Consider the following 25,706-nt stretch of genomic DNA (forward strand, 5'->3'; position numbering starts at 1 on the left):
GAGGCAGTATCTGGGAGGTGTTGAGAGTTAAGGCTGGGAAGGTATGTATGGCCAAGTCACTCAAGGTGACTTGGTGCCAGCTCAGGATGAAGGTGGGAAGATCAGAGGAAGCCCTTGCATTGTAAGAGCTGGAAGAGAGTGCAGGAGATGGTGCATAAAAGCAGAGGGGATGGATGGAGCGGGACCAGAGACAAAGGTTCTGGGGAAGGAAAAGAAAGAGCCTATTACAGCATGGGCAACATGGATGTGTGACTTAGTTTCCTCTGCTTGCCGAAAGGCTATCTGTTCTCCACTGCAACTTGCATCTGGGCCTCTCTGCAAGCAGGTACGCTTCATGGAGAAAAAACACAGGCAGAGCAAGGTGATGGAGGCATGTGCCTTTAATCCCAGTACTTGGGAGCCAGAGGAAGGTGGGTCTCTGAGTTTGAGACCAGAATGGTCTAGAGTTAGTTCCAGAATAGCCAGGGCTACACAGAGAAACCCTGTCTAGAAAAACAAAATGGGGTGGGAGGCAGAAAACCCAGAGGGAGAGCAGGCCATGGGTAGATGGCCACAAAGCACTGGCTCAGGGTAGGCAAAACAGGAGATGGCAGAGCTGTCTTTTGAGCTGGGGGACAGGAAACTGAGCCAGCATCATGTTTGGTGGGTGGGTGCTGAACCAGGCCGGCATTCTAGCTGAAGTGCTAGCTTCAGGGGTTGACACCAGTGCTGCATGCAATAGGGCCATTGTACAGACTAAACCTGTCGCACCCAGGGGTGTGGCTGTGAGCCTGTTGAGCACCAGGGTTGGCCAATTTGTGTTTTAAAATTAATGTTAGCCGGGCGTGGTGGCGCACGCCTTTAGTCCCAGCACTCGGGAGGCAGAGGCAGGTAGATTTCTGAGTTCGAGGCCAGCCTGGTCTACAAAGTGAGTTCCAGGACAGCCAGGGCTATACAGAGAAACCCTGTCTCGAAAAACAAAAAAACAGAGCCGGGCGTGGTGGCGCACGCCTTTAATCCCAGCACTCGGGAGGCAGAGGCAGGCGGATTTCTGAGTTCGAGGCCAGCCTGGTCTACAAAGTGAGTTCCAGGACAGCCAGAGCTATACAGAGAAACCCTGTCTCGAAAAAAACCAAAAAAAAAAAAAAAAAAAAAAAAAAAAAAAAAAAAAAAAGAAAAACAAAAAAACAAAACAAAACAAAAAAATTAATGTTAAAATTTTGGCTTTTATTTTATGTGCATGGGTGTGTTGCCTGTGTGTTTTGTCATGCTCTGCCTTTAGAGGTTAGAAGAGAGCATCAGGAAAGGACCCAAATATAGCTGTCTCTTGTGAGACGATGCCGGGGCCTAGCAAACACAGAAGTGGATGCTCACAGTCAGCTATTGGATGCATCACAGGGCCCCCAATGGAGAAGCTAGAGAAAGTACCCAAGGAGCTAAAGGGATCTGCAACCCTATTGTTGGAACAACATGATGAACTAACCAGTACCCCGGAGCTCTTGTCTCTAGCTGCATATGTATCGAAAGATGGCCTAGTCGGCCATCACTGGAAAGAGAGGCCCATTGGACTTGCAAACTTTATATGCCCCAATATAGGGGAATGCCAGGGCCAAAAGAATGGGAATGGGAGGGTAGGGAAGTGGGGGGCGCTATGGGGGACTTTTGGCATAGCATTGGAAATGTAATTGAGGAAAATATGTAATAAAAAATATTAAAAATTAAAAAAAAAGAAAAAAAAAGAATAATAACCACACTTTCCCAGAACATAGTCACAATGCCCAACCGTTAAAAAAAAAAAAAAAAAAAAAACAGAAGAGAGCATCAGGTCACTTGGGACTGGAGGTTCAGAGGATTAGGAGTGGCCATGTGGGTTCTCTGGAAGAGCAGCCAGTCCTCTCAGCCACTGAGCCATCTCTTCAGCCCTCATATAAGTGCTTTTTAAGCTTTATGATGGAAGAATCCAACACAGTCATACTCGGATACCTTCCCTTCCCAGTTCTGAGTTTTGCTGAAGTCACACCCACAACCCCTCACACATACACACATGTACATATCATGTTGATTTTACATATCATGTTTTATTTTGTGATAAACATATTACACAGTTTTGGAATTCATAAACAATGTAGCACTTGATTTTTTTATGGTAATACCTGAATATGCTTCATTGTTTCCTAAGAATAAAATATTCAAAAGGTAACACTGGAGCCAGGCATGGTGGCGTGCGCCTTTAATCCCAGCACTCGGGAGACAGAGGCAGGCAGATTTCTGAGTTCGAGGCCACCCTGGTCTACAAAGTGAGTTCCAGGACAGCCAGGGCTATACAGAGAAACCCTGTCTCGAAAAACCAAAAAAAAAAAAAAAAAAAAAAAAAAAAAGGTAACACTGGGAGACATGGCTCAACAGTTGCTCTTGTAGAAGACCCCAGTTTGTTTCCTGGCATCCACATTGGGCGACTAGACCCCAGTTATAACTCCATCTCTAGGGATACCCCATGCCTCTGGCCTCCATAAGCACCTTTGCTTATGAGCATACACCCCCTACTCACATACATACATTCAAATTATCCAAATAATTTTTTTCTTTTAAAGGTAGCTATGGTCTTGACTCACATGGTAAACTACCCTTCAGAAAAATGACATGGTTCTCAAGGTGACTGGACTACACACTTCTACTCCTGCTGTCAACACTAGATGTGGATTAAAATAAAAACAAATTAATTTATGCATGTATGTGTGCGCAAGCGTGCATGTGGGTGTGCCACAGAGTGCCTGTGAAGGTCAAATTTTTAGGAGTTGGTTCTCTATTCCACCATGTGGGATCCAGATACTGAACTCAGGTTGTCAGGCTTGGTGGCAAGTGCCTTTACCCACTGAGCCGTCTTTCAGGCACTCTGTGGCATACCCACATGCACGCTTGCGCACACATACATGCATAAATTAATTTGTTTTTTTTTAATCCACATCTAGTGTTGACAGCAGGAGTAGAAGTGTGTAGTCCCCGGAAGTGGCTTTTCTCTTCAATATGACAAGTATAACTGCCAAGATCAGTGTCTGTAAAATAATTGTGACAGTGCCCACCTCATTGATAGTTGCTCGTCTTTGGGTAAATCCACAAGCCCTGTCTTCTTAGCAAGTGCCCAGGGCTCTGCTGTGATCTCAGGCGAGAATTCAGCCAGCACAGAGGAGGACACACCTCAGTGCTAGACCCTTAAGCACATCAGTTTTTCCTGCAAGTAAATCAAAACTAAACTTAGTTGCTTAACAAAAAAAAAAAAAAAAAAAAAAATCAGAAAACAGAAAACAAGGGCTGGTGAGATGGCTCAGTGGTTAAGAGTGCTGGCTGCTCTTCTAGAGGTCCTGAGTTCAATTCCCAGTAACTGCATGGTGTCTCACAACCATCTATAAAGGGATCTTCTGGCATGTAGACAGAGCTCTCCTACATTTCAAAAATTAATAAATTAAAAATAATTTAATAAATTATTAATTGCTATTTTGGGGAGTTGGTAGTTTGGGGAGGCTCAGCAGAGATGGCTTCATCTGTTTCCTGAGGCATTGTTCAGGTCCTGTGCTCAGAAGACAAGCAGTGGCTTCACTCATGTGGCAGATGGTTGTCATCAGTAGGGTCAGTGCTAGTAAACTGGCCAGTCCACTAAGACTGCTCTAGAGACTTAGACTCAAGTGTTTCCCACAGCCCATAGTTCAAGAACAGATGCTGTATCCATGGAACAGGACCTGGAGGATTCCTGGAGAGCTGCAGGTCTTGTCTACTTGGGAGGCCCAAAGAAATTAGTTCTTTTTTTTTTTTATTATTTTTCTTTTTTTTTTAAATATTTTTTTTTTTTTTTTTTGGTTTTTCGAGGCAGGGTTTCTCTGTGTAGCCTTGGCTGTCCTGGAACTCACACTGTAGACCAGGCTGGCCTCGAACTCAGAAATCCGCCTACCTCTGCCTCCCGAGTGCTGGGATTAAAGGCATGCGCCTCCACGCCCGGCTTTAAATATTTTTTATTACATACTTTCCTCAATTACATTTCCAATGCTATCCCAAAAGTCCCCCATAGCACCCCCCACTTCCCTACCCACCCATTCCCATTCTTTTGGCCCTGGCATTCCCCTATATTGGGGCAAATAAAGTTTGCAAGTCCAATGGGCCTCTCTTTCCATTGATGGCCGACTAAGCCATCTTTCGATACATATGCAGCTAGAGACAAGAGCTCCGGGGTACTGGTTAGTTCATCATGTTGTTCCAACAATAGGGTTGCAGATCCCTTTAGCTCCTTGGGTACTTTCTCTAGCTTCTCCATTGGGAGCCCTGTGATACATCCAATAGCTGACTGTGAGCATCCACTCCTGTGTTTGCTACGCCCCTGCATAGTCTCACAAGAGACAGCTATATCTGGGTCCTTTCAGCAAAATCTTGCTAGTAAGAAATTAGTTCTAATATCAGTGAAAGACGCTGCAGCAACAGGAGGGATGAACTCGCCAGGGAGAGTGAGAGAAAGGAGGCAAAAGCCAGTCTCTTGTCTTTCACTTCCCTTTATCTGGCTGCCAGCAGAAAGTGCCACCTAAGTTTAGGGTGACTCTATTTGCTTGAAGCAGACTGATCATCAGCCCCCAACAGCAGTACCCGGATGTTTGTGTTTTAGCTGATTCTAGATGTTGTCAAGTTGTCAACTAAGATTAGCTACCGTAGGTAGCTTACACAGTTGGGCTCTTGGTGGTTTCTAAAAGGGCAATCCCAGCACTTGGGAGGCAGAGGCAGGCGGATCTCTGAGTTCGAGGCCACCCTGGTCTACAAAGTGAGTTCCAGGACAGCCAGGGCTATACAGAGAAACCCTGTTTCGAAAAAACCAACAAACCAAAAAAAAACCACAAACAAACAAACAAACAAACAAAACCATGGTGGTGAAATGAGCTAGCTCTCTGACCTCCTAGGGTAACCATTTATCATCAGAATTTTACCCATGACCTCTTTACCCACCAAAGGCCCTACTTTTTTTTTTTTAAGTATTTATTTATTTATTATATGTAAGTATACTGTAGTGTGTCTACAGACACTCCAGAAGAGAGCATCAGATTTCATTATGGATGGTTGTGAGCCACCATGTGGTTGCTGGGATTTGAACTCAGGACCTTCGGAAGAGCAGTCGGTGCTCTTAACCACTGAGCCAGCTCACCAGCCCCGCGGCCCTACTTCTTAATGCATCACAAAGGACCAGGATTTCAGCATATGAATTTGGAGAAGGGACAGAAACAGTCATAATGGAGTATGTGCTGTTTATCTTCCAGGAGGGCAACTTTAACTTCTTTACAAGATGGCAGATGCAGGAGATTTACGGGAAGTAAGACTGGGCTAGGCCAATGGACAAGTGCTTCATAAGGGAAAACAACAACAACAGCAGCAGCAACAACAACAAGAAGGCCTGCATGTAGCAGGTAGAGGTCTGAAGAGGTAGCTCAGAGCTTAAGAACGCTTGTTGCTCATGCAGAGGACCTGTGTTTGATTCTTAGCACCCACACGGCAGCTCATAAGCACCTGTGACACGAGGCCCAGGTGATCCAATGCCCTCTCCCAGCTTTCTTAGGCATTGCATCGATGTGTTGCAGACACACATGCAGACAAAACAAACACATCAAAACAAATCTTACAAAAAAAAAAAAAAAGACTGCAAGTGGAGACTCCCTCTCACACACTTTGGGATATTTCCTCTTTCTTCTCTGAGTTTGCCAGGGCCTATGTTCTGTTACGTGTTGAGAAATGGGCAGGGCCAACCCACGGTCACCACTCCTGGCATGTAAATCTCTCATGGGCTTGTTTCCTTAGCTACTCAGTGGGTACATCTGGCTGAAAATGACTGGAAAGAACCAGAAACATTCCAAAGTTCAGCTGAGAGTGTGACAGCCAGCGAGGTCTGAAGGTAAACAGACGGGACTGGGATAAAAGGAAGCAGGAAGCAAAGATGGTTCTGATAGATGCCACCTTTCCATAGAGATGCCCCATACGAGAGTGGCTTCTCACTTTGCTTCCTGAAGCTTCTGTGTGGCCATCCTCTTGCCAAGACTCCCCAGCCTCCGCTTGCTGTTCTGATCTGGAAAGCTGGGCCTTTTTAGTCTTGCATGCAGACCTCCGCCGGCCCTGCAGTCTTTCATTTGTTTGTTTGTTTTTCTTTCTTTCTTTCTTTCTTTCTTTTTTTTTCTTTTTTGGTTTTTTGAGACAGGGTTTCTCTGTGTAGCCCTGGATGTCCTGGAACTCACTCTGTAGACCAGGCTGGCCTCGAACTCAGAAATCTGCCTGCCTCTGCCTCCCAAGTGCTGGGATTAAAGGCGTGTACCCATGCCCAGCTGTTTGTTTTTCAAGACAGGGTTTCTCTGTGTTGTCCTGGAATTCATGAGATCCACCTGCGTCTGCCTCCCGAGTGCTAGGACCAAAGGCATGTGCCACCACTGTGCGGCTACCTGCAATTTCTATCATGATTGCTGAGGTCCTCAAAGTCCCTGGCATTGCATGTAGGTGCCATGGGAACTTCAACAGGTGGGGCTCAGGCCATGGGTTAAATCCTTGTCTGTGTGAGCAGATTCTTCATTAGAAGCACAATTCATATGAATTCTTGACGCAGGGGACATTTTACTCACATGGATATTTATAGAAACATATTTATTTGTGTGTTTGGTTGCATACCCATGCTATGGCATGTACCTGGAGGTCAGATGACATCTTTTTTTTTTTTTTTTTTTTGGTTTTTCGATACAGGGTTTCTCTGCATAGCCCTGGCTGTCCTGGAACTCACTTTGTAGACCAGGCTGGCCTTGAACTCAGAAATCCGCCTGCCTCTGCCTCCTGAGTGCTGGGATTAAAGGCGTGTGCCACCACGTCCAGCCAGATGACATCTTTAAGGAATCAGTTTTCTCCTTCCACCGTGTAGATTCTAGGGGTCAAACTGAGGTCATTAGGTTTGATGGTAAGTACCTGTACCCACTGAGTTAATATATACATTTTTACATTATACATTTTATATATCCCTTTACACATAAAATTTGTTTTGCTGAAGATATGTTTTGAGTAAGATGTTTACATTTAACTAGCACATTTCCACTCCCTGTATTTTTTATTACTGCAGAACTGAGTTCCCATAGTCAATCTGAAGAAATTTCCTTTACTTTTACTTATTGTGAAGGTCCGTGGTAGATGTGAAAGAAATGAACTGTTATGGTTCATTTTCAGTAGGAGGTGAGTTTATAGCTCATCACAGAGTCACAGCTAAGCAGGAAGCAATAGGTCTCCCTCTACCCTGAGCTGCTGGCTGGTGCTGGCTTCTCTCAGAATTCTGAGGGTTGAAGAGTTACAGAAGTTTGAGTCTTAGGGTTTCCACTGCTGTGAAGAGACACCATGGCTAAGGCAACTCTTATAAAGGAGAACATTGAATTGGGGCTGGCTTACACAGTATTTTCATGGCAGAAAGTATGGCAGTGTCCAGGCAAGCATGGTACTGGAGGAGCTGAGAGTTCTATTGTCTTCACCCAAAGGAAGCCAAGGGCAGACTGTTTCCTGGCAAAACAAGGTCACACCTACATCAACAAGGCCTAACCTCCTAATAGTGCCACTCCCTGGGCCAAGCATATTCAAACTACCACATTCCACTCCCTGACCCCCATAGGCTAGGTCAAACACTTGAGTCTATGGGGGCCACACCTAGCCATAGCATAGTGCAAAATACATCTTACTTCAAAAGTCCCATAGCCGGGCCAGGCGGTGGTGGCGCACGCCTTTAATCCCAGCACGTGGGAGGCAGAGGCAGGCCAGCCTGGTCTACAAAGTGAGTTGTGAGTTCCAGGACAGCCAGGGCTATACAAAGAAACCCTGTCTCAAAAAAAAAAAAAAAAACCAAAACAACCAAAAGTCCCATAGCCTAGTCTCAGCATTGTTAAAAGTCCAAAGTTCAAAGTCTCTTCTAAGATTCATCTAAACACTTAACTGTAATCTCTTATAAATCAAGATCAAAAAGCAGATCACATACTTCCAAAGTCACAGGATATACATTACCATTCCAAAACACCAGAGTGAGGAAATCCTGAACAAAAGCAAGACCAAATGCCAGCTGGAAAACTCCAAACTCTGCATCTCCATGTCTGATTTCAACTCATTTATGCTTAATTGACAATTCTCTTTGGTGGGTTCCACTCCCTATTAGCAGATTTCCTTACCAGGTATCACATAACCCTGGCCTCTGGAATATCTTAGGGTCTCTAAAGCAACTTCAGTGTTTATAGCTTCTTGTTTCAATGTCTGGGATCCACACGATTTTCTGGGTTCCTCCAAAGGGACCTGTCATTTCTCCAGCTCTGCCCTCTGTAGCACTCTAGGCTCTGGTTGACTCCACTCCACTGCTGCTGCTGTTCCTGGTGGTCACCCCATGGTGCTGGCATCTCTAATATGTTGGGATTTCTCACTGCAATTAGGCTTCGTCAATAGCCTCTCATAGGCTCCCTTTAAGGTGCCTGACCTCAACTTCTTTGCATGATCCCTTCAGGCCTGGGCCATCAACTGCAACTCAAGTTGCACTTTCACCAATGGCCTTCCCTGGCATCTCACAGTGCCAAGCCTCAGCTGCTCTCCATAACACTTTATGTCTTCAAAACCAGTACCACTTGGGTGATTCTTATACATTACCAAGTCTGGCTACCAGCATGAGGTACAATCCTGGCTATTTCTAGAACACAGCTTCTTTCTGCTTTTAGAAAATACTTCCCAGAAGATTTCACCTCAGTGATACTGGTCTCTTCATAATCACCACTAATTTCTTAGCTCCAGCTAACCAGCATCAATTGCCCCAGTAGTCCCTTCTATTCTTAACTCTAAAGCAGAGCCACATGCCCGAAGCTGCTGAGTTCTGCTGCTTGCTGGAGCTGGGACATGGGCCCCTTGTTCTATGACATTATCACCAACCTTTTGTTTTTCAACTCCTTCTTCACTGCCTGACTTGGCTGTCCTGGAACTTACTCTGTAGATTATGCTGGCCTTGAACTCAAGAGATCCTCCTGCCTTCGCCTCCAGAGCACCTGCCTCTGTCTCTAGAATGCTGGGATTAAATGTGTGTGCCATCACTGCCCGGCTATCTACCCTTATTTATTTATTTATTTATTTATTATATGTAAGTACACTGTAGCTGTCTTCAGACACTCCAGAAGAGGGAGTCAGATCTCATTACAGATGGTTGTGAGCCACCATGTGGTTGCTGGGACTTGAACTCAGGACCTTAGGAAGAGCAGTCGGTGCTCTTAACCGCTGAGCCATCTCTCCAGCCCTACCCTTACTTCTTTTTTTTTTTTTTTTTTTTTGGTTTTTCGAGACAGGGTTTCTCTGTGTAGCCCTGGCTGTCCTGGCACTCACTTTGTAGACCAGGCTGGCCTCGAACTCAGAAATCCGCCTGCCTCTGCCTCCCGAGTGCTGGGATTAAAGGCGTGCGCCACCACGCCCGGCTTCTACCCTTACTTCTTAATGCTTGTCTTACAGGCACGCACTACCAAACGCAGCTTCTAGAACTTCTTTTTCAGGCTTAACAGTAGACTATGCAAGCCGGGCGTGGTGGCGCACGCCTTTAATCCCAGCACTCGAGAGGCAGAGGCAGGAGGATTTCTGAGTTCGAGGCCAGCCTGGTCTACAAAGTGAGTGCCAGGACAGCCAGGGCTACACAGAGAAACCCTGTCTCGAAAAACCAAAAAAAAAAAAAAAAAAGTAGACTATGCAGATGTACCTCACTGGTAGAGACTTGGCCGGACTTGAGGCCTTAGGGCTCCAAAGATACTGCACATCCCCACATAGTGGCACACTCTTAATTGCAGCACTTGGGTGGCAGAGGCAGGCAGATTTCTGAGAGTTCGAGGCCAGCCTGGTCTACATAGGGAATTCCAGGACAGCCAGAGGTACATAGCGAGATTCTGTCTTTAACAAAACAAATCACTGGATAATATCCCATTTCCATGTAAACAGTCATTCGGATTGGCTATTATAAACAATGACATACAAATGTTAGGATCGGTGTTTTCTACTCGTTGGTTATACACCCAGACGTGGGATTGTCTGATCACGTGGTAACTACCGTGAGTTTTTTCAGTATTTTCTAGAGGTTGCAGCCTTTCCTACTAAATGCCCTCAAGAATTTTCTTAACATCTGTAATCATCCGGGGGGGGGGGGGGAAGCCTCCGATTCCTTTCCGCTGTTCTCGTGCTGCGGCAGCAAAGGTGTTAAAATGGCATCCCTTAGATTCCAGGTCCGGAGGCTGAGGTAAGCGAACTTCCGTAAGTTCGAGGCCAGCCTAGTCTACATAGCGAGTTCCCCAGTTATGTTTCTCTCCAGCCAGGAATACATAATGGCATCCTGTTTCAAACAAATAAATTGATAAAAGGAATTCCTGGGTCTAGGGGAAACTGTTACCAACCCATCTCCTCCAAGTCTTCCACGGAACCCCCAGCGGTGGAAATGATGCGCAGGAATTGGTGCAGAAACCAGATTGCGGGCCACTTCCGGGCGCTTCAAGATGACGGATTTTCTCGTTCTACGCATGCGTCCTCCCAGGGTTGCCGGGGTGACGGCGCCTTCCAACCCGGTGTCCACGCATAGTGAAGTTCGGCGTTCTCTCCTCCCCGCCCGCCCGGACCAGTCGCGCGGCGATGACGTCGAGGGGGTCTGGCTAGGCGTCGCGGACTCCAGAGATGGAGGAAAAGGAGCAGCTGCGGCGGCAGATACGCCTCCTGCAGGGTGAGCGGGCCGCGGTCCGTCCGTGTGTTCCCTTGTTTCTTGTGATCTCCGTAGACCCTCTCCGAAGCGAGTGCTGTCGGTTGCGGTCTACCAATGGTCGTCATGGGTGGGCATCGGAGTGGCCGAGTCGGGTGCGGCCCGCGGGTGACAGACCCGCCAGGCTTCGGGGCGAGGGAGCGGGCAGGGCCTCCGAGGGGCTGTCAGGAGACGACAGCACGGTGGTCTTACCCGCGAGTGGTCGCGGTAGCCGACCTCCAGGTTCGGCTGGCTCGGAAGCGTTTCTCTTCCGCTGCCGTTGAGTGCCTTTGGCTCGATTCAGGCACAGCCCCCTCGTACTCAGGGCTGACTACCCAGGCACCAGCTTCAGCTTCAAATGTTTAGACCCAAGTTGGTCTTTATAAGCGTTCATATCGTTTCCAAAAATTTCCCCACAAAAGCATGTCCTAAGGAGAGTCCAAGTGGCCTTCCTATTTGGGACTACTTCGTGGGTTTCCCCAACACCCGACTGGAGGTGTCTGGCAGGATTCGAGGGTTGAGGCAGGCCCTGTGTGTGTGTGTGTGTAGTTGTTTGGTTATTGGGGATCCAGCGAGCCTGCTGGCGTTCCTTCGCTCTTCTTCCAGAGCTCCATGAGTCACTTCATTGGAAAAATCCTTGTGGTGGTGGTATCAGGTGTTTTTCTGTAGGAGATGATGTTAGCTGTTGGGTCATCATTGTGTTTTGTTTTGTTTTTTTATTTCTGTCTGTCACGTACTGGGTTAGAGAGGCGTCAGTTCTGAGAAGACAGTTATGCACTATGGTGCAGTTCTGCATTTTCCCCCCGTGAGTGGCTATAAACTACAGGGCCTCAGTGGAAGACTTGTCGTTCTTACCCAGGCACCACAGGTTTCTGGTCCCTGACTGGTTTTTTTTTTTTGTATAGGGAGTGACACTTGCTCTTAGAACATTGTAGATCTCGTAGGCCAGTGAGTAGAAGCAGTCATACCACAAAAGCTGCCATCTTCAGGATAAGCAGGCCAAAATACTAATAGTGATGGAGAAGTGCTCACAGAATTGACAAGCTTAGAGATTTGGACTGAACTTTTCATGGTTTCCAGTCACTTAGGACTGCTCTCAAGTCAGCAAGGCGAACAGGTCTGGAGTATTAGGGTAGGGGTAGTAGTCTTGATTGGTGCTGTTTTTATTCACATCTCCTAGGTAACTGACATGTGATTCTGCCTTCTCAGGTCTAATTGATGACTATAAAACACTCCACGGCAATGGCCCCGCTCTGGGCAACTCATCAGCTACTCGGTGGCAGCCACCCGTGTTCCCGGGTGGCAGGTCCTTTGGCGCCCGCTACTCCCGTCCGAGTCGGAGGGGCTTCTCCTCACACCATGGCCCTTCGTGGCGCAAGAAATACTCCCTTGTGAATCAGCCTGTGGAATCTTCTGACCCAGCCAGCGATCCTGCTTTTCAGACAGCCCTCAGGTCTGAGGATAGCCAGCATCCTGACCCCCAGCAGTACGTCCTGGAGAGACAGGTCCAGCTCAGTCCAGATCAGAATATGGTTATTAAGATCAAGCCACCATCAAAGTCAGGCACCATCAATGCTTCAGGGGTCCAGCGGGGGTCCTTGGAAGGCTGTGATGACCCCTCTTGGAGTGGCCAAAGACCCCAAGGAAGTGAGGTTGAGGCCCCTGGTGGACAACTGCAGCCTGCAAGGCCAGGAAGAACCAAGGTGGGTTACAGTGTGGACGACCCCCTCTTGGTCTGCCAGAAGGAGCCTGGCAAGCCTCGGGTAGTGAAGTCTGTGGGCAGGGTTAGTGACAGCTCTCCCGAGCATCGGCGGACAGTCAGTGAAAATGAAGTGGCCATTAGGGCACACTTCCCATCTGTCCTGCCCCATCGCACTGCTGTGGCTCTGGGCCGGAAGGTAGGCCCTCATTCTACCAGCTATTCTGAACAGTTCATAGACCAAAGAGCAAACACTGGCCACTCAGACCAGCCAGCTTCCTTGGGGCCAGTGGTGGCTTCAGTCAGACCAGCAACAGCCAGGCAGGTCAGGGAGGCCTCACTGCTCGTGTCCTGTCGAACCAGCAAGTTTCGGAAAAACAACTACAAATGGGTAGCTGCCTCAGAAAAGAGCCCACGGATCGCTCGGAGAGCCCTCAGTCCCAGAACAACTCTGGAGAGCGGGAACAAGGCCGCTTTGGGTACAGTTGGAAAGACAGAGAAGCTACAACCTAAAGTTGACCCAGAGGCGAGGCCGGAGAAACTGGCCACACCATCCAAGCCTGGCCTTTCTCCCAGCAAGTACAAGTGGAAGGCTTCCAGCCCGTCTGCTTCCTCCTCTTCCTCTTTCCGTTGGCAGTCTGAGGCTGGCAGCAAGGACCATACTTCTCAGCTCTCCCCAGTCCCATCTAGGCCCGCGTCAGGGGACAGACCAGCAGGGGGACCCAGCAGCTTGAAGCCCCTCTTTGGAGAGTCACAGCTCTCAGCTTACAAAGTGAAGAGCCGGACCAAGATTATCCGGAGGCGGGGCAATACCAGGTGTGCTGTCTTACAGTGTTCGGTCTAGGTGGGTGGGGTGGGGTTCATGAATCGCTTTTGGTTCCTACATTAGAGAATTTGGACCTTAGCTTGCACTGCTTTCCTGGTTTCCAGGTTGGGGAAAAAAAAAGGCCCCCGATGGGTCTATTCAGCACCACTGATGGGTGACCTAAGCCGAGAGCTTTGAGTGTGATTTTGGGTCATGCTTCATGGAGTGAGGCTGGAAGTACTGTTGTCATATAGAGATGTGTCAGGTAAAGACCGGATGATTCAGGGGCTTGCCTAGGGCAAGAGCTCCGGCACTGGTAATGCCGACAGACCCATCCTTTCTTCTCTTGATGAGAAACTAGGTTATTTCTGGTAGTTTCCCTTCTAGGTGGGCAGGGTTCAACAACATATGGTGTCTTGCCAGGTTAGGTGCTTGGGAGCAGCACGTGGGTCTGTCCAGTGTATAGCATTAGGTGAATGCCGAGTGGCTGTCCTGGCCGGAGCAGTGGGTTATATGTCTGAGCTGTGGGTGGTGGACTAGGGTGCTGGGCTCTTCCAGGTATGCCTGGACTTTTCCTGCTCTGTTTTTACTTGAGGGCTTTAGGTTCTAGGAAGTCAGGCTTTGTGGGGCCCTCTGGCCCTGTCCAGACAGAAGGATGTACCATTTGTGCCACATGGGGTGACTGAAAGGGACGGCAGCATGGCAGTCCCAGGCTTTTCCTGCCTTGTGTTCTGTTGCCATCTTCCGAGTAGGCTGAGGTGTTGGGTGTCCAGTGCTCCAGAGGAAACAGATTGCATTTACATCCCAGCTGGCTCTTTGCTGGTGGCCAAGTGACCAGGCCAAGCTACTGGCTTATGAGCACATATCACTGAGGTCCTGACCCTTGCGTGCTTTCAGGAGACTCTGAGATGGCATCCTAGCCCAGGGTATATGGTCACGGGGTCAGAAACTTCACATCAGCCACCAATGGCAAAGGTATTGTTTGCTTACCAGGCAGAAGGCCTGCCTATGCCATAAGACAGTGTTCTTCCAAAAGACATTTACTGTCCTTGTCATAAATTCCCCTAAGGAGGTTCTTCCTGCTGTCTTAATTTGGTCTTTGGCTCTCTGTATGCTCACTTCTTTTGGCTCTGTGCTGTCTGTAGTTATCTGAGCCTGGGTGCTATGCTCACCATGCCTAGAGAATAGATTTCTTCTTGTCATACCGGTGCCCTCCTCTATTGTGCAGCCCTCAGAGGTGGAGTTTTGTAGCATCCTTGAAGATGTGCTTGGGAGATGGCATGCAAGCCTGATGGCAGCTCTTCTTCAGGAATGTGGTCCTTCTCCATCACCAAATCTGTACTAAAAGTCCATCTGGCTTGGAGAGGGGCTGGGGCAGGGGCAGGGGCAGTGGTCAGGGGCAGGGGGCATGGGGCGGGGCAGGGACAGGGACAGGGTCTGAATCCACTCTGCTCTGCTCTACTTGGAGGACATTACAACCTGTGCTGTCTCCAGTTGACCAAGGTGCTTGGGCCTTTGTCAGTGAGCCTGTTGGTAGTTTTTTTGTGTTTTATCTTCATAGCATTCCTGGGGACAAGAAGAACAGCCCTACAACTGCCACCACCGGCAAAACCCATCTTACCCAGCGACGGAGACAGGTCCTCCGGGGGAAGAGCAGCCCGGTTGTAAGGAAGACTCCCCACAAGGGTCTAATGCAGGCCAACAGGCACCGGCTCTGCTGCCTGCCATCCAGCCGGACCCACCTCTGCACCAAGGAAGGTATGACAAGGAGGAAAGCTCTAGGCACTGGCTGAGGCTGGGCTGCACTCTGCTGGGATGATTAGGAACTGTGTTAGGAGGGTGGGGTATGTGACCCAAGTGAAAGGCTAGAGAGAGGGATGGCTTGGACATGGCTGGGTTCCCCTTGGCCAGTTGAGAAGGATGGGTTAAGAGGCTTACAGCTTTGGATGGAGAAGATGGAACGTGTGCTAGTGTTGCCTGGCAGAGTGAGGAAGGGCTGTGGGCTCCTTACTGGAATCCTCTAGAATATGGCAGAGTGTGAGGAAGGGCTGTGGGCTCCTTACTGGAATCCTCTAGAATATGGCAGAGTGTGAGGAAGGGCTGTGGGCTCCTTACTGGAATCCTCTAGAATAGCATCACTTGCTTATGTCTGTGGGGTAGAGTCTATGGACTGGGACAACTGGGAACAGCAAAGATTGTTTCCTGCTGGTAGTGGCTGTTACAGTGTCCCCAAGCCCCACAGGTGGCCAGGGAAGATTGAAGGGTGAGGGGTCCTGAGTTCAGTGTGTCTACCTGTGGTGCCTTGGATGTGTTAGGGGGCTATTGAAACTGTTGGTGACGCCTCCACTACAGGTGGAGGGATGGATAGCCTCTAGTAATAGACAGATGTGATGACTGCATTGTGCCCTGGTATTTCTGTTGCAGGAAGGGCTCTGGGGAGTCTCTCTATCCACAATTCACCTGCTGACCCGCCAAGCATGTGATGGGCACCTTGGGGCCAAGAATCATGCTAGTTCCTGGGGACACTGAGCCACATTCTAGTGGAGACGAGTGGCTGCCTGAGCCCTGTCAACAGCCTGGACAGTTGGCTTTGGGTGGTGAATAAGAAAGCAGAAGCGTATAGTTATGGGCTCCGGGGAGAGTGTCAACACTAGGCAGGCATTAGGGGTCTTCCTGAGCAGACTTGAGTGAGGGGAGGAAATAGCGCTCGCTCAGCTGTGCAGGTGAAGGCACTGTGGATCACAGAGCAGGAGGCAGATCATAGAGCTGTGTGCTATACAGGGTCAGAGAAGGGATTACCCCAGTGGAAAGGGCACTAGGTAACGGGGGAAGCTCTTTTATGCCAAAGGGAGGGAATAGGTTCTGTGATTTCAGGGAAGGATAGAAGAGGGAGCCAGGAGACAGCTTGTGTTGCTGCTCTCGGGAATATCAGGTGACAGGGTTGGGCTAGCAGGCTGGAGTAGTCAGTGAGTCAGGATGGCTAGCATGCAAGGCCTTGTGTTATCCTCATCTAAGTAGCAAGTGAGTTGTGAAAACAGGAGATGCTGAGCCTGTGCTACTCAGGTAGTGGTTCCAGAGACCACTACTCTCGGCTACTCTAGAGAGGCAGAGATCACATGGTGGGCTGTGTACAGGAGGCAGGAGGAGATGGGAGTGACAGTGGTAATTCCTCTGGGTTGGAGCCTGGGTGGATTTGGCTTGCTCTAGGGACCAGCTTGTGCTTTCCTCCTTGCAAGGCTTACTATCTGCTTCTTTCCTTGCTTGTCTAAGTATCCCAGCCTGAATGATGTTCAAAGCTCCGGCCAGTCTGTTTGATTCCCTGGGCTGGAGTCTTGCCATATTGCTGATTGGAGCTTTTCTATCTTCAAGTGGGTGCAGCCCCGCAAGCTTCTGTGGCTGTTAGATTCAGCGTCTCCCAGTACATGGGGTCAGTGGATAGGGGTTGCCCCTTAAGCTAGTGCTTAGAGTCCAATCTTTCTGCTTCCCTCCAAGAAAACACTTAGCCCTAGTTTCAGATTTTTCATGGTGCCAGTACCCTGATATCTAGACTTTGTGTGCCAAGGAATTGGGTTAGCCTAGCTAACCCTGGCCAGCCCCTCCTCCAGGTCCCTACTCAGCCCTACTGTGTGGCCTAGCAGCCAGCAGAGGGCGCCCTTGTCCCTCTTATCCCTCCATCCACCTTTTTCTGGTAATTGATTGCCTAATTTCCTCTTTATGTGAAAGAAAGCAGATATCAAGTAATTTGCAGCAATAACCTGCTAATGCTGGGCCAGTATCGAAACTCCCCTGTTCATTTCAAGTGGCAGATAAAACACTAATACATAATTATCCTTGCAAATTGGATTGTTTTAAATAACCAAAAGGCTACGGCCAGAAGAAAGCGATCCCATCTCCCTCGAGTTACTCTTGCAGCGTAATTGCCGCGTTCAATCAATTTCCCTGGCATTAGAAATTCCATCACAATCAACATTAAGCTTTATTCATTGTGATGGCTAAGAGCCGGGCCATTTCTCCTCTTTTTCTTAACTGGCAAAATTAATCAGGGAAAAGATTTTAAACATTTACCCGTGCGAAAGAGGTCAGCGCTGCCACTATATTGCTCAGCAGATAAGGGGGCTAATAAAAAGAAAATTGAATTACTAATGATCACCAGGAACCGAGTATATAAAACCTGGCAATCGCCAGTTCAGGAGAAGGAGAATCAATTTTCTTGGGACAAGGTGCGCTCATTTTTTATTTTGGCGCGTATTATCAGCAATTTAATTTGAGAGCGCATAAACAGGAGGAAACAGTTAGGGAATAATGAGCCTGGAGGTGTAAAGTGCCGCAGGATATATGCTGTACACAATTTATTTGGCACAACAGATAATCGCTTTAATTGAATTCAAAACTGCATTGTTCAGCAGCCATGGGGCTGCTCAGGCCTGGGGACTGAGAGTATCAGGAAGGTTCCCGTCTGATGTAGTGTCTCTCTTCTGGTCAGCCTTTGGTTATGGGGTGGGATGAGCTCCCAAGAGAGCCCCGAGGCGGTCAAGGAGGCATGTGTGCTCCGTCTGCTGCCGAGACCTGCTTGGTCTGCCTCAGTGGACACCTGTTAGAAAGGCGTCTGGGCGGATGATGCTTTAGGGGTGTGGCAGTTGGTAGTTATCATGTGATGCTCTTCCCCTGGTTGCTGTGGGGACCTGGGACCTGGGAGGCTTGGAGGGAGCTCCCAGGCTTACTCACATAAGGCGTGGCCTAGGCCTAGTATGTGGCTTGGCTCTGAGCTGTGTGCATGAGTGGTTTAATCTGATAGAGCACCTGCTGCTCTAGCTTAGGTAGCAGCTTAGTACCAGTCAGTCATGGGCTTCTAACCAGCAGGCTCTTGGAAGCCTCAGCTGTGCACTGTAAAGAAAGCCTTTGTGGGAAGAGAGGCTGTGTGTCATCACCTCTCCGAGGTAGGTTTAGATAGGATGACACATCTCTTTTATCTGCCCATGGTGGATATGTAGCCATTGCCTGCCCTTTTCTTCCTATAACTATGTTAAAAGTTTGGTCTTGGGGCTTAGGTAAAAACATTACTGCTTTTGCAGGACTTGATCAAGGTCAGTTCACACTGCTTTTTTTTTTTTTTTTTTTGATTTTTGAGACAGGGTTTCTCTGTGTAGCCCTGGCTGTCCTGGAACTCACTCTGTAGACCAGGCTGGCCTCCCAACTCAGAAATCTGCCTGCCTCTGCCTCCCAAGTGCTGGGATTAAAGGCGTGCGCCACCACGCCCGGCACTTACAATTGCTTTAACTTGGTCTCCAGGGGATCTGTCACCCTCTTCTGGATTCCATGCATATGCACATGCATGTACACATACGCACATATGGACACACATACAGAGATCATTTAAAATAAAATGTTTCTAGCAACAAGGCTGGGACAATGGCTTAGCAGTTAAGAGGATATACTGCTCTAGAGTTTGATTCCCAGCACCCAACTCAGGTGGCTCACAACTGCCTGTAACTCCTGTTCTAGGGAAGTCTTGATAACCCCAGTTTCCATGGACACCCATACTCAAGTGCATGTGGGCACCACACACACACACACACACACACAGACACACAAACTTAAAAATAAAATGAATTGGCAGGGTGTAGTGGTACATGCCTTTAGTGCTAGCACTCTAGAGGCAGAGGCAGGCAGGTGGGTAGATCTCTGAGTTTAAGGTCAGTCTCTTCTACAGAGTCAGTTCCAGGACAGCCAGGGCTACACAGAGAAACCCTGTCTCCAAAACCAAAAGTAAATAAAATGAATGAATTATATAAAAAATAAATAAACAATAAAATAAAATTTAAAAATCTTTTCAACAAACCTTGGCCTTGCCCTGGAAATTGAGCCTTCTTAGGTAAAGGATTAATTTGGTCAGTTCTGGGTTAGGGCTTGCTGGGGGCTGGGTAATAAGGACTAGGTGAATTTTCACTGTGATTTCATACAAACCGAGGCCTCCCAGCCTCCTAGGCTTTCACATGAGTCTCCTGGGGAGAGTTACCTACCTTCAGTACAGAGTTCTTTGGCTTTTGGCAGTTCACTGTGATGGCTCTGTGGTATATGCTTATTACACTGTCAGTGCTCGTAGGTAAGAAACTGGGTAACCACTTATTTTGGATCACTGGCATAAGTGATTGTAAGTGACAAGCCTTGGCCGCTTGTCTGGCCTTGGCTCACTCAGTGAAGGTCCTTTTGTCCTGCCTATGGTGAGCATCTGCTGGTATGGGTGGGTGCTCATTCCCACAGTTGGTGGTTTTTAAGGAAGTGCTCAGGGCGTCTTCCCAGTATAAGCTCTGTTAGCCTCACTCATCCTGCTACAAACTGGGTAGCTCTTTTGCCATCCCCAGCCTAGGACTGGTACCAGTTGGAGGCTGGGAACCCCTCAGATGTTCAGTATTCTCTGAGAGCTGACCCTACCCCCAGCTTCTAGCCATCCTGAAGGCAGCCTCCCCAGAGCTCTGGCCAGTCCTTCTTGGTGTCTGGGTGAGGCCTGCCTTCATACTGTGGTAGGACAGCTTCTCCATTGTCCCTCCTGGCTATATAGACAAGTGCTTTCAAGCCTGCTGGCCTGATTTTGTGTGCTTCTAGGTCCTGTCCGTCAGCTTCGTTCTTTGACCCCTTGCATCCCCTGCTCTGGCAGAGTTCCCACGCAGGCTTTTTTGGCCTATATGGGTCATTTCAGAATCATGTTTGTTGTTGTTTGGTTTTAGCTGTTGTGGGAGGGCTGCTTGCCAGGTGGTTTTGGGCATGCGAGGAAACCTATCCACATTCCTCCTATACTCACAGCTTCACACTCAGTTTGTCCACTCATTGCGCATCCTGGGCCTTGAACATTCCCAAGCACATGCTCTCCCTCTGAGCTCTGTTTTCAGTTCTCTTGCTTACCTTTTATTTTTGGACAGAGTGTTACTAAGTTTTCAGCGTGGCCTTGGACTCACACCGTAACCCAGAGAGGCCTTGAACTGCAATCTGCTTCAGCTTCCTGGGTAGCTGGGACTAGTTACCCTCCTTACTTCATCCTGTGAATGTTTAAAGCCTAGGCCATGTGTGCAGCCTAGGCTAAATATGTAGTAAGAACGTTCTCGAACCTCCTGCTTCTGCCTCCCAGTGCTGGGATTATAGGCGTGAGCCACCATCCTGACTTTCACTTCTCCTCTATGCCACAAAGTACTGTGGGGATCTTGCCTCTGATTAAGTCTGCCTTCTCTCTGCCTAGGTTTTGTCATTTAAAAGCCTGCCCCTTTTTGAAAGCCTCACTCCTTCTTGGCCAGGACTTGTTCATTCATGGGCCGGATCCTACCCCTCTCAGCTAAGTCCCACCTATTCTGGCCAGACACTAGACTTGGCTCCCTCAAAGAGCCCTGCCTTTGAAGGCTTTGCCCAGCCAGACAATTCTTTTCTGTGAGTAGGACCCACCCACTCTAGCCAGCCATACCTCCACACTTTTTATTTTGCAGTGTGGTCCTCTTCCTTCAGATATCTCGGGCCCTCTGCCTTCATTCAGGCAACTGCTTAGTGCCCGTCCGTGGTCAGCCTTACAAGCCTATCTGCTTTAAGATCACCATGGCCGGGTGTGGTGGCGCACGTCTTTAATCCCAGCACTCGGGAGTCAGAGGCAGGCAGATTTCTGAGTTCGAGGCCAGCCTGGTCTACAAAGTGAGTTCCAGGACAGACAGAGCTATACAGAGAAACCCTGTCTCGAAAAAACTCAAAAAAAAAAAAAAAATCACCATGGCATTCCCGCTTCCTGCTTCATTTCTGCAGTATGTGGATTTCTGTGTTAATTGTCTGTCCTGCCTCACTAGAAAGGTCCTGTATGAGCACTCTGTCCTACTCTTGTCACATGGATGTGAGTCTCTTGGTGCAGAGCCAGAGGAAGGAAGCTTATTCCATTGCAGAAGCAGTGTTTGGATCAGGGTTCCCTTCTGCAGACTATTCTGAGTGAAGATTGTTCTCTGTAATTTTGTCACCACATGTGTTACAAGCCAATTCCTGGCTTCAACCCAAAGCTTTTATTGGGTGAGCAAGCCCTGCTGGTCAGGGGATACCTGTTCCATCTGACTTAAACTGGGTAAAGCTTGGTCAGTATGGGCAGAAAGGCGTTCATCATGGTGTGTTTGGTTGCCCATTGAGAGCAGCACTGCCCACTGGGGAGATCTCAGGTCTTTCTAAGGCCCAGGACTCTTGGAGCATCATTGCATTCAGCATCTGAGGATGAGAGTCTGAAAGGGACTGACCTGCGAGGAGAAATAACAGGCCTGCCTGTTGGGATATTATTCCTGCCCTGAACCAAGTGTTCCTGGTGGGTGGGAGCCAGTAGTGGCACGCTAGAAGGGTTTGTGACCATCCTATAACACCGGCTGGCTATGGGATGGCATTGTCTCACCACTTGTGTCACTAAGGGCAGTTGGGGAAGTCTGGGAGCAGGAGGGTTGGCAGATGAGAATGCTCACAGGCTGGCTGTACAGCAGCGGTGTGATCTGCAGTCTCTCAGGTGCCCAGTCCTCTGCTTGGCCCTTGTGGCCTCTGGGGAGCTGACTTCCAACGGAGTTGAGCCAGAGAGCAGAGACTGGTAGCACAATGTTAGGAGTGGCAGTTTGATTGTGACAGCATCCTTCCTTACCTGACCTAAGCTTGGGCAGTAGCTCTTGGTGGTCTTGGCTGGCTGCCTTCTCCAATGCAGCTCAGGACAGGGAAGCAGAGAGCTTCAGTCAGGACCCCAAGTTAGGCAGCAAGGATGCATGCTGCGTCCTCTCTGGTCATAAATGTAGCTGAGGCAGCAGATGCTATGGCAAGGGCTTTGGAAGTGCGTTGGAGCCTCAGGTACTTGTTGGGGGACACAGGGTGGCTTGTTGTACCTGGTGGGGAAGGGCTCAGGGCCAGGGATCTGGGTAAGAGGCCAGGCTTGATAGACACCCTTTAATGGTGGGCGCTGGGAGCACATCTAGTATTCGAGTTCTAGAATTTGCCTGAGATGTTATACCATAAAGTACACATCCTCCCTCTCTATGCTGCTTGGTGCCATTGTCTTGCTGAGGAAGTTTGGGTCTTCTGTGTTCTTTGCACTGCTGTCTGTGTGGTTTTTGCTTTTTATTTTATTTTAGATATATGTCTGTAAAATTAGAGTTGAGTGGCCTCAGGGTCTCTGTGCAGATCGGGTGTTTCAGACCTGTGTGGTGTTGCTCTGTGCTGTGTGGTGGCTGCTGCAGCCACCTCCTGGGAAGCCCTGCCCAGTGCCTTGGGTCTGCGATCCGTTGTTGCTCACCGGTCTGCAACCGGACTATTGGGTTTTACTATGGCTGCGGCAAACACTGTTAAAGGGCATGAGAATAGTTAAATCTGGAGTCCTGCTTCCATAAGGGAAAAAAGAAAATGCTGAATTAGGCTCTGCGAAAGGCATCCGCAGCGATCCTTGGATCTTGCATAAATTATCAGGCACGCTGGAGGCCTCCAATTTTACGTTTGTTGCAACCATGCTAATTAATTATTCCACAAGAATTGGCATGAACACACATGTGTGTGCTACTCCTGGTGAGCTTGCCCCTTCTGACTCCTGACTTGGGGAGGGTGGTGGTTTCAGGGTGACTGGAGCTGGTATCTTTAAGGCAGCAGGCCTCCCCTCTGGCTTAGGACAGTTTGGCTAGCTCCTCTGTAAGTGGAAGTGAGACTAGTCTTTTTTTGTCATTTTCCTCCTGCTCAAAGAATTGCCTGTCTTCTCTATGTCCTGACTGACTTTTAACCAAATATTGCACCTTGGCCACTGAGCATGGCTTAAGGGTCTCAAGAGATTAGTTTCATACTAGGTTTTGGGTTGCAGAGTTAAGTTTTGTCCAGCTGCCTCTTGCTGGGCTGTCAGGGCCCACAGAAGCCGGTGACTCCCTTGAGGTTACATTACTGAGTGCCCAGGAGTTTTCTCAGAGAACATGACATAAGAACTGTCCTAGACGCTATCCCCATGGCCTGGTCTGTCCTCAAGCACAGTCAGCAAGGCCTACAGCAGCATGTGTATACAGTTTAGTATACTCACTCTTGTTTTGTACCTGGCAGTGGGTGGGTGCCAGCTGTAGGCAAACACCCCTTATGTGGAGTTAGAACCAGTTTGTGGTGGCTTGCAGGAATCAGGACATAGTGACAGGGTTTTAGGTGGGCCAGGAAAGGAGCCCATATCCAAACCTGTGTTATGAGTGTGGGAAAGAGTCAGGGGCCAGGACATAGCCCATGAGCTAGCCTTAGTGTATGGCTCTCCTGTGCTGGGCATTCCAAGTGGGCTTTCCAAAAGCCTCTTTTTGTTGGCTAGTCCTCGGGTGGCTGGTGGTCTTAGTTAGGAATGTACTCGATCTCACTGTAATGGGGCAGGTCACAGTACGCTGTGAGCCCAGAACACACCCCTCTGGTTGGGAGAGGCACTTGATGAGCTCCACCCAGCTTGTTCCTGTAAGTGCTGCTTTGTCTGTGTACTGTGTCTACTGTAGGTCCCTGCCCAGTATTACTTCTTATGGCATTTGGGGCTAGAACCTAGGTGTCTCGCATGGATTTGGCAGACCATGATGTATGGATTCAGATAACCCTCTGAATCTCCAAGTCAAGATGTTTCACATGATGGAGAACGGTGATGGCACAGTGTGCCAGAGAACCTGGTTTGGGTTACCCGCTCATGACTTAGGCTGCTCAAGGGCTCTTCTCAGGTCTCCTCGTCCATAGGTGGGGAGAACCTTCCCTCTGAAGGGAAGAGCCAGGGGCAGCAACACTGCTTGGTGCTCAGGGACATGAACCCATGGACTGATGCTGGAAGCTGCCTGCCTCAGAGGGGTGTGCTCATGTTGGGCTGGAGAGCACTCCAGGAGGAATTTCTTTCTGCTTAGGACAGCTGGGCATGGAAGCAGCTGGGTAGCTGGGACACAATGTTCTAGGATGGGCAGGGCTTCCTCTTGGCCTCTGGCCAGGGAGCCTTCATGGTTTGCCTCCACTCAGTGAAAGGACCTGACCTGGTCCCTCTGGTCAAGGACACTAAATAGAGAAAGGGTGTTATTCCTGCAGAATTCCACTGGGAGCTCCAGGGCAGCACCCCAGCCAGGGCTGGCTGAGGAGGACAAGTAGGGCTGTGGGGGATAGGAAATGCCTGCTGAGGGTTCTGGGCCAGATAGCTGAGTGGGGAGCCCATCTCCCTCCATGGGCTGGCCTTGTGGAAAGGAGCAGGTTTGGCTGCATGGGGCTAGAGATCAGGCTGCCATTGCTGCTTGAGGGATGCCCAGAGACCCTATTTGACACCTGTGCTGGAGCCCAACAATGAAATTTAGCCAGGGTGTGTCTGAGCTTGACATGAGCAGCCAGCTGGCTGGGCAAGGAGGCCTGGGCCTTAGGACTGACAGCTGTGTCTAGGGTCCCTAAGAATATGCTTTGCTCAAACAGATTGCTCCCTAAAAAACCTCTAAAACCATTCGTTAGCCCTTTCCTTCATGCCTGGGCATTCCTAATTTTTAAGGGAAACACATGCCTGGGTGGAGTTCATCTGGTTTAGTTTGGGATGGTCTCCTATACCCATAATTTGATCTAGGCATCAGGGCTGCTGGGCATGGTTGATGAGTGCCTGAAGGCAAGGGCTGTCAGCTCACCCTGACTCCCACATCAGGGACCCTGATCTGCCAGGAGAGTGAGGATTGGTTGGGGTTATAGTGCTTCAAAGTGAGCAAGCAAGGAGACCAGACAGGGAGGGGCTCCTGGTAGGACCCCAACTACACAGAGACCCATCAGTGTGAGGGTCTGAGGAGGCAGTGCATAGGCCCAGGCTTTACAGATAGCTCAGTGTGCAGTCTGTTAGAATTTCACTCCAGGTGTCGCTTTTCAAAAAAGCTACATTTCATATATTTGGGGTGTGTGTGTATGTGTGTGTGTGTGTGTCCATGTGCCATACCATGCATGCGGAGGTCAGAGGATGCCTTCCACCATGTGGGCCCTGGGGATTGAACTCAGGTCATCCGGCTTGGTGGCAAGAGCTTTTATATGCTAAGCCATCTTGCTGGCTGGCTTTAGCTGTTTTCTGTAAGTTAATTATTTTTGTTTTCTTCCAGATACTTTATAGTTTTTATGTGACTCTTCTTCCTTTGATCTGTGGGTTATAAAAGGTACTTTTTAATTTGCAGATGTGGGGATTTTGAAGTTATTTTAACTAATGGTTCTTTTACTTCAGTTTGTGTGTGCAATTGGATTTCAGGCCATTGGGTGTTTCTGCAAATTTGTAGCTCAACTTGTATAAATTGCATTTGAAAAGAATGTTATTCTGACTGGCCTGAAACTCAGAGAAAGAGTTCTACCTGGCTCCTGCCTCCTGAGTACTGAGTGCTGGGATCAAAGGTATGTACAGCTCACCTGGCTTTCCATCAGTCATTTTTTCAAGTCCAAGTCTGAACTTTAACCCCTGTGTGCTGCAGACTGAACCC

The 25,706-nt window shown here is 48.9% G+C and overlaps 1 protein-coding gene and 1 long non-coding RNA gene across 3 annotated transcripts in view; one reads left to right on the forward strand and one right to left on the reverse strand.

Moving 5' to 3' along the window:
- Window positions 1-6,323: 6,323 nt before the first annotated feature.
- On the reverse strand, window positions 6,324-10,493 carry LOC147000750 (uncharacterized). The gene is made up of 2 exons (XR_015045591.1): window positions 10,416-10,493; window positions 6,324-7,524 (listed from the first exon to the last, which is right to left on the reverse strand). It is a non-coding gene; the product is annotated as an uncharacterized LOC147000750 (long non-coding RNA).
- Window positions 10,494-10,674: 181 nt separating this feature from the next.
- The window catches only part of Zc3h3 (zinc finger CCCH-type containing 3), an 86,472-nt gene continuing 71,440 nt past the window's right edge, over window positions 10,675-25,706 (forward strand). Inside the window, exons 1-3 of one of the 2 annotated variants that reach the window (XM_021184025.3) lie at window positions 10,675-10,735; window positions 11,960-13,265; window positions 14,816-15,012. In XM_021184025.3, coding sequence (XP_021039684.1) covers window positions 10,690-10,735; window positions 11,960-13,265; window positions 14,816-15,012 — 1,549 coding nt within the window. In that variant the 5' untranslated portion in view covers window positions 10,675-10,689. Of the gene's footprint in view, window positions 10,736-11,959; window positions 13,266-14,815; window positions 15,013-21,929; window positions 22,093-25,706 lie in introns of those variants that run through there. The other variant, XM_085831508.1, reaches the window with a different exon arrangement.

The sequence above is a fragment of the Mus caroli genome, unplaced genomic scaffold, assembly GCF_978045245.1.
Source record: "Mus caroli unplaced genomic scaffold, Mus_caroli_1 scaffold_16, whole genome shotgun sequence".
Taxonomy (NCBI): Eukaryota; Metazoa; Chordata; class Mammalia; order Rodentia; family Muridae; genus Mus; species Mus caroli.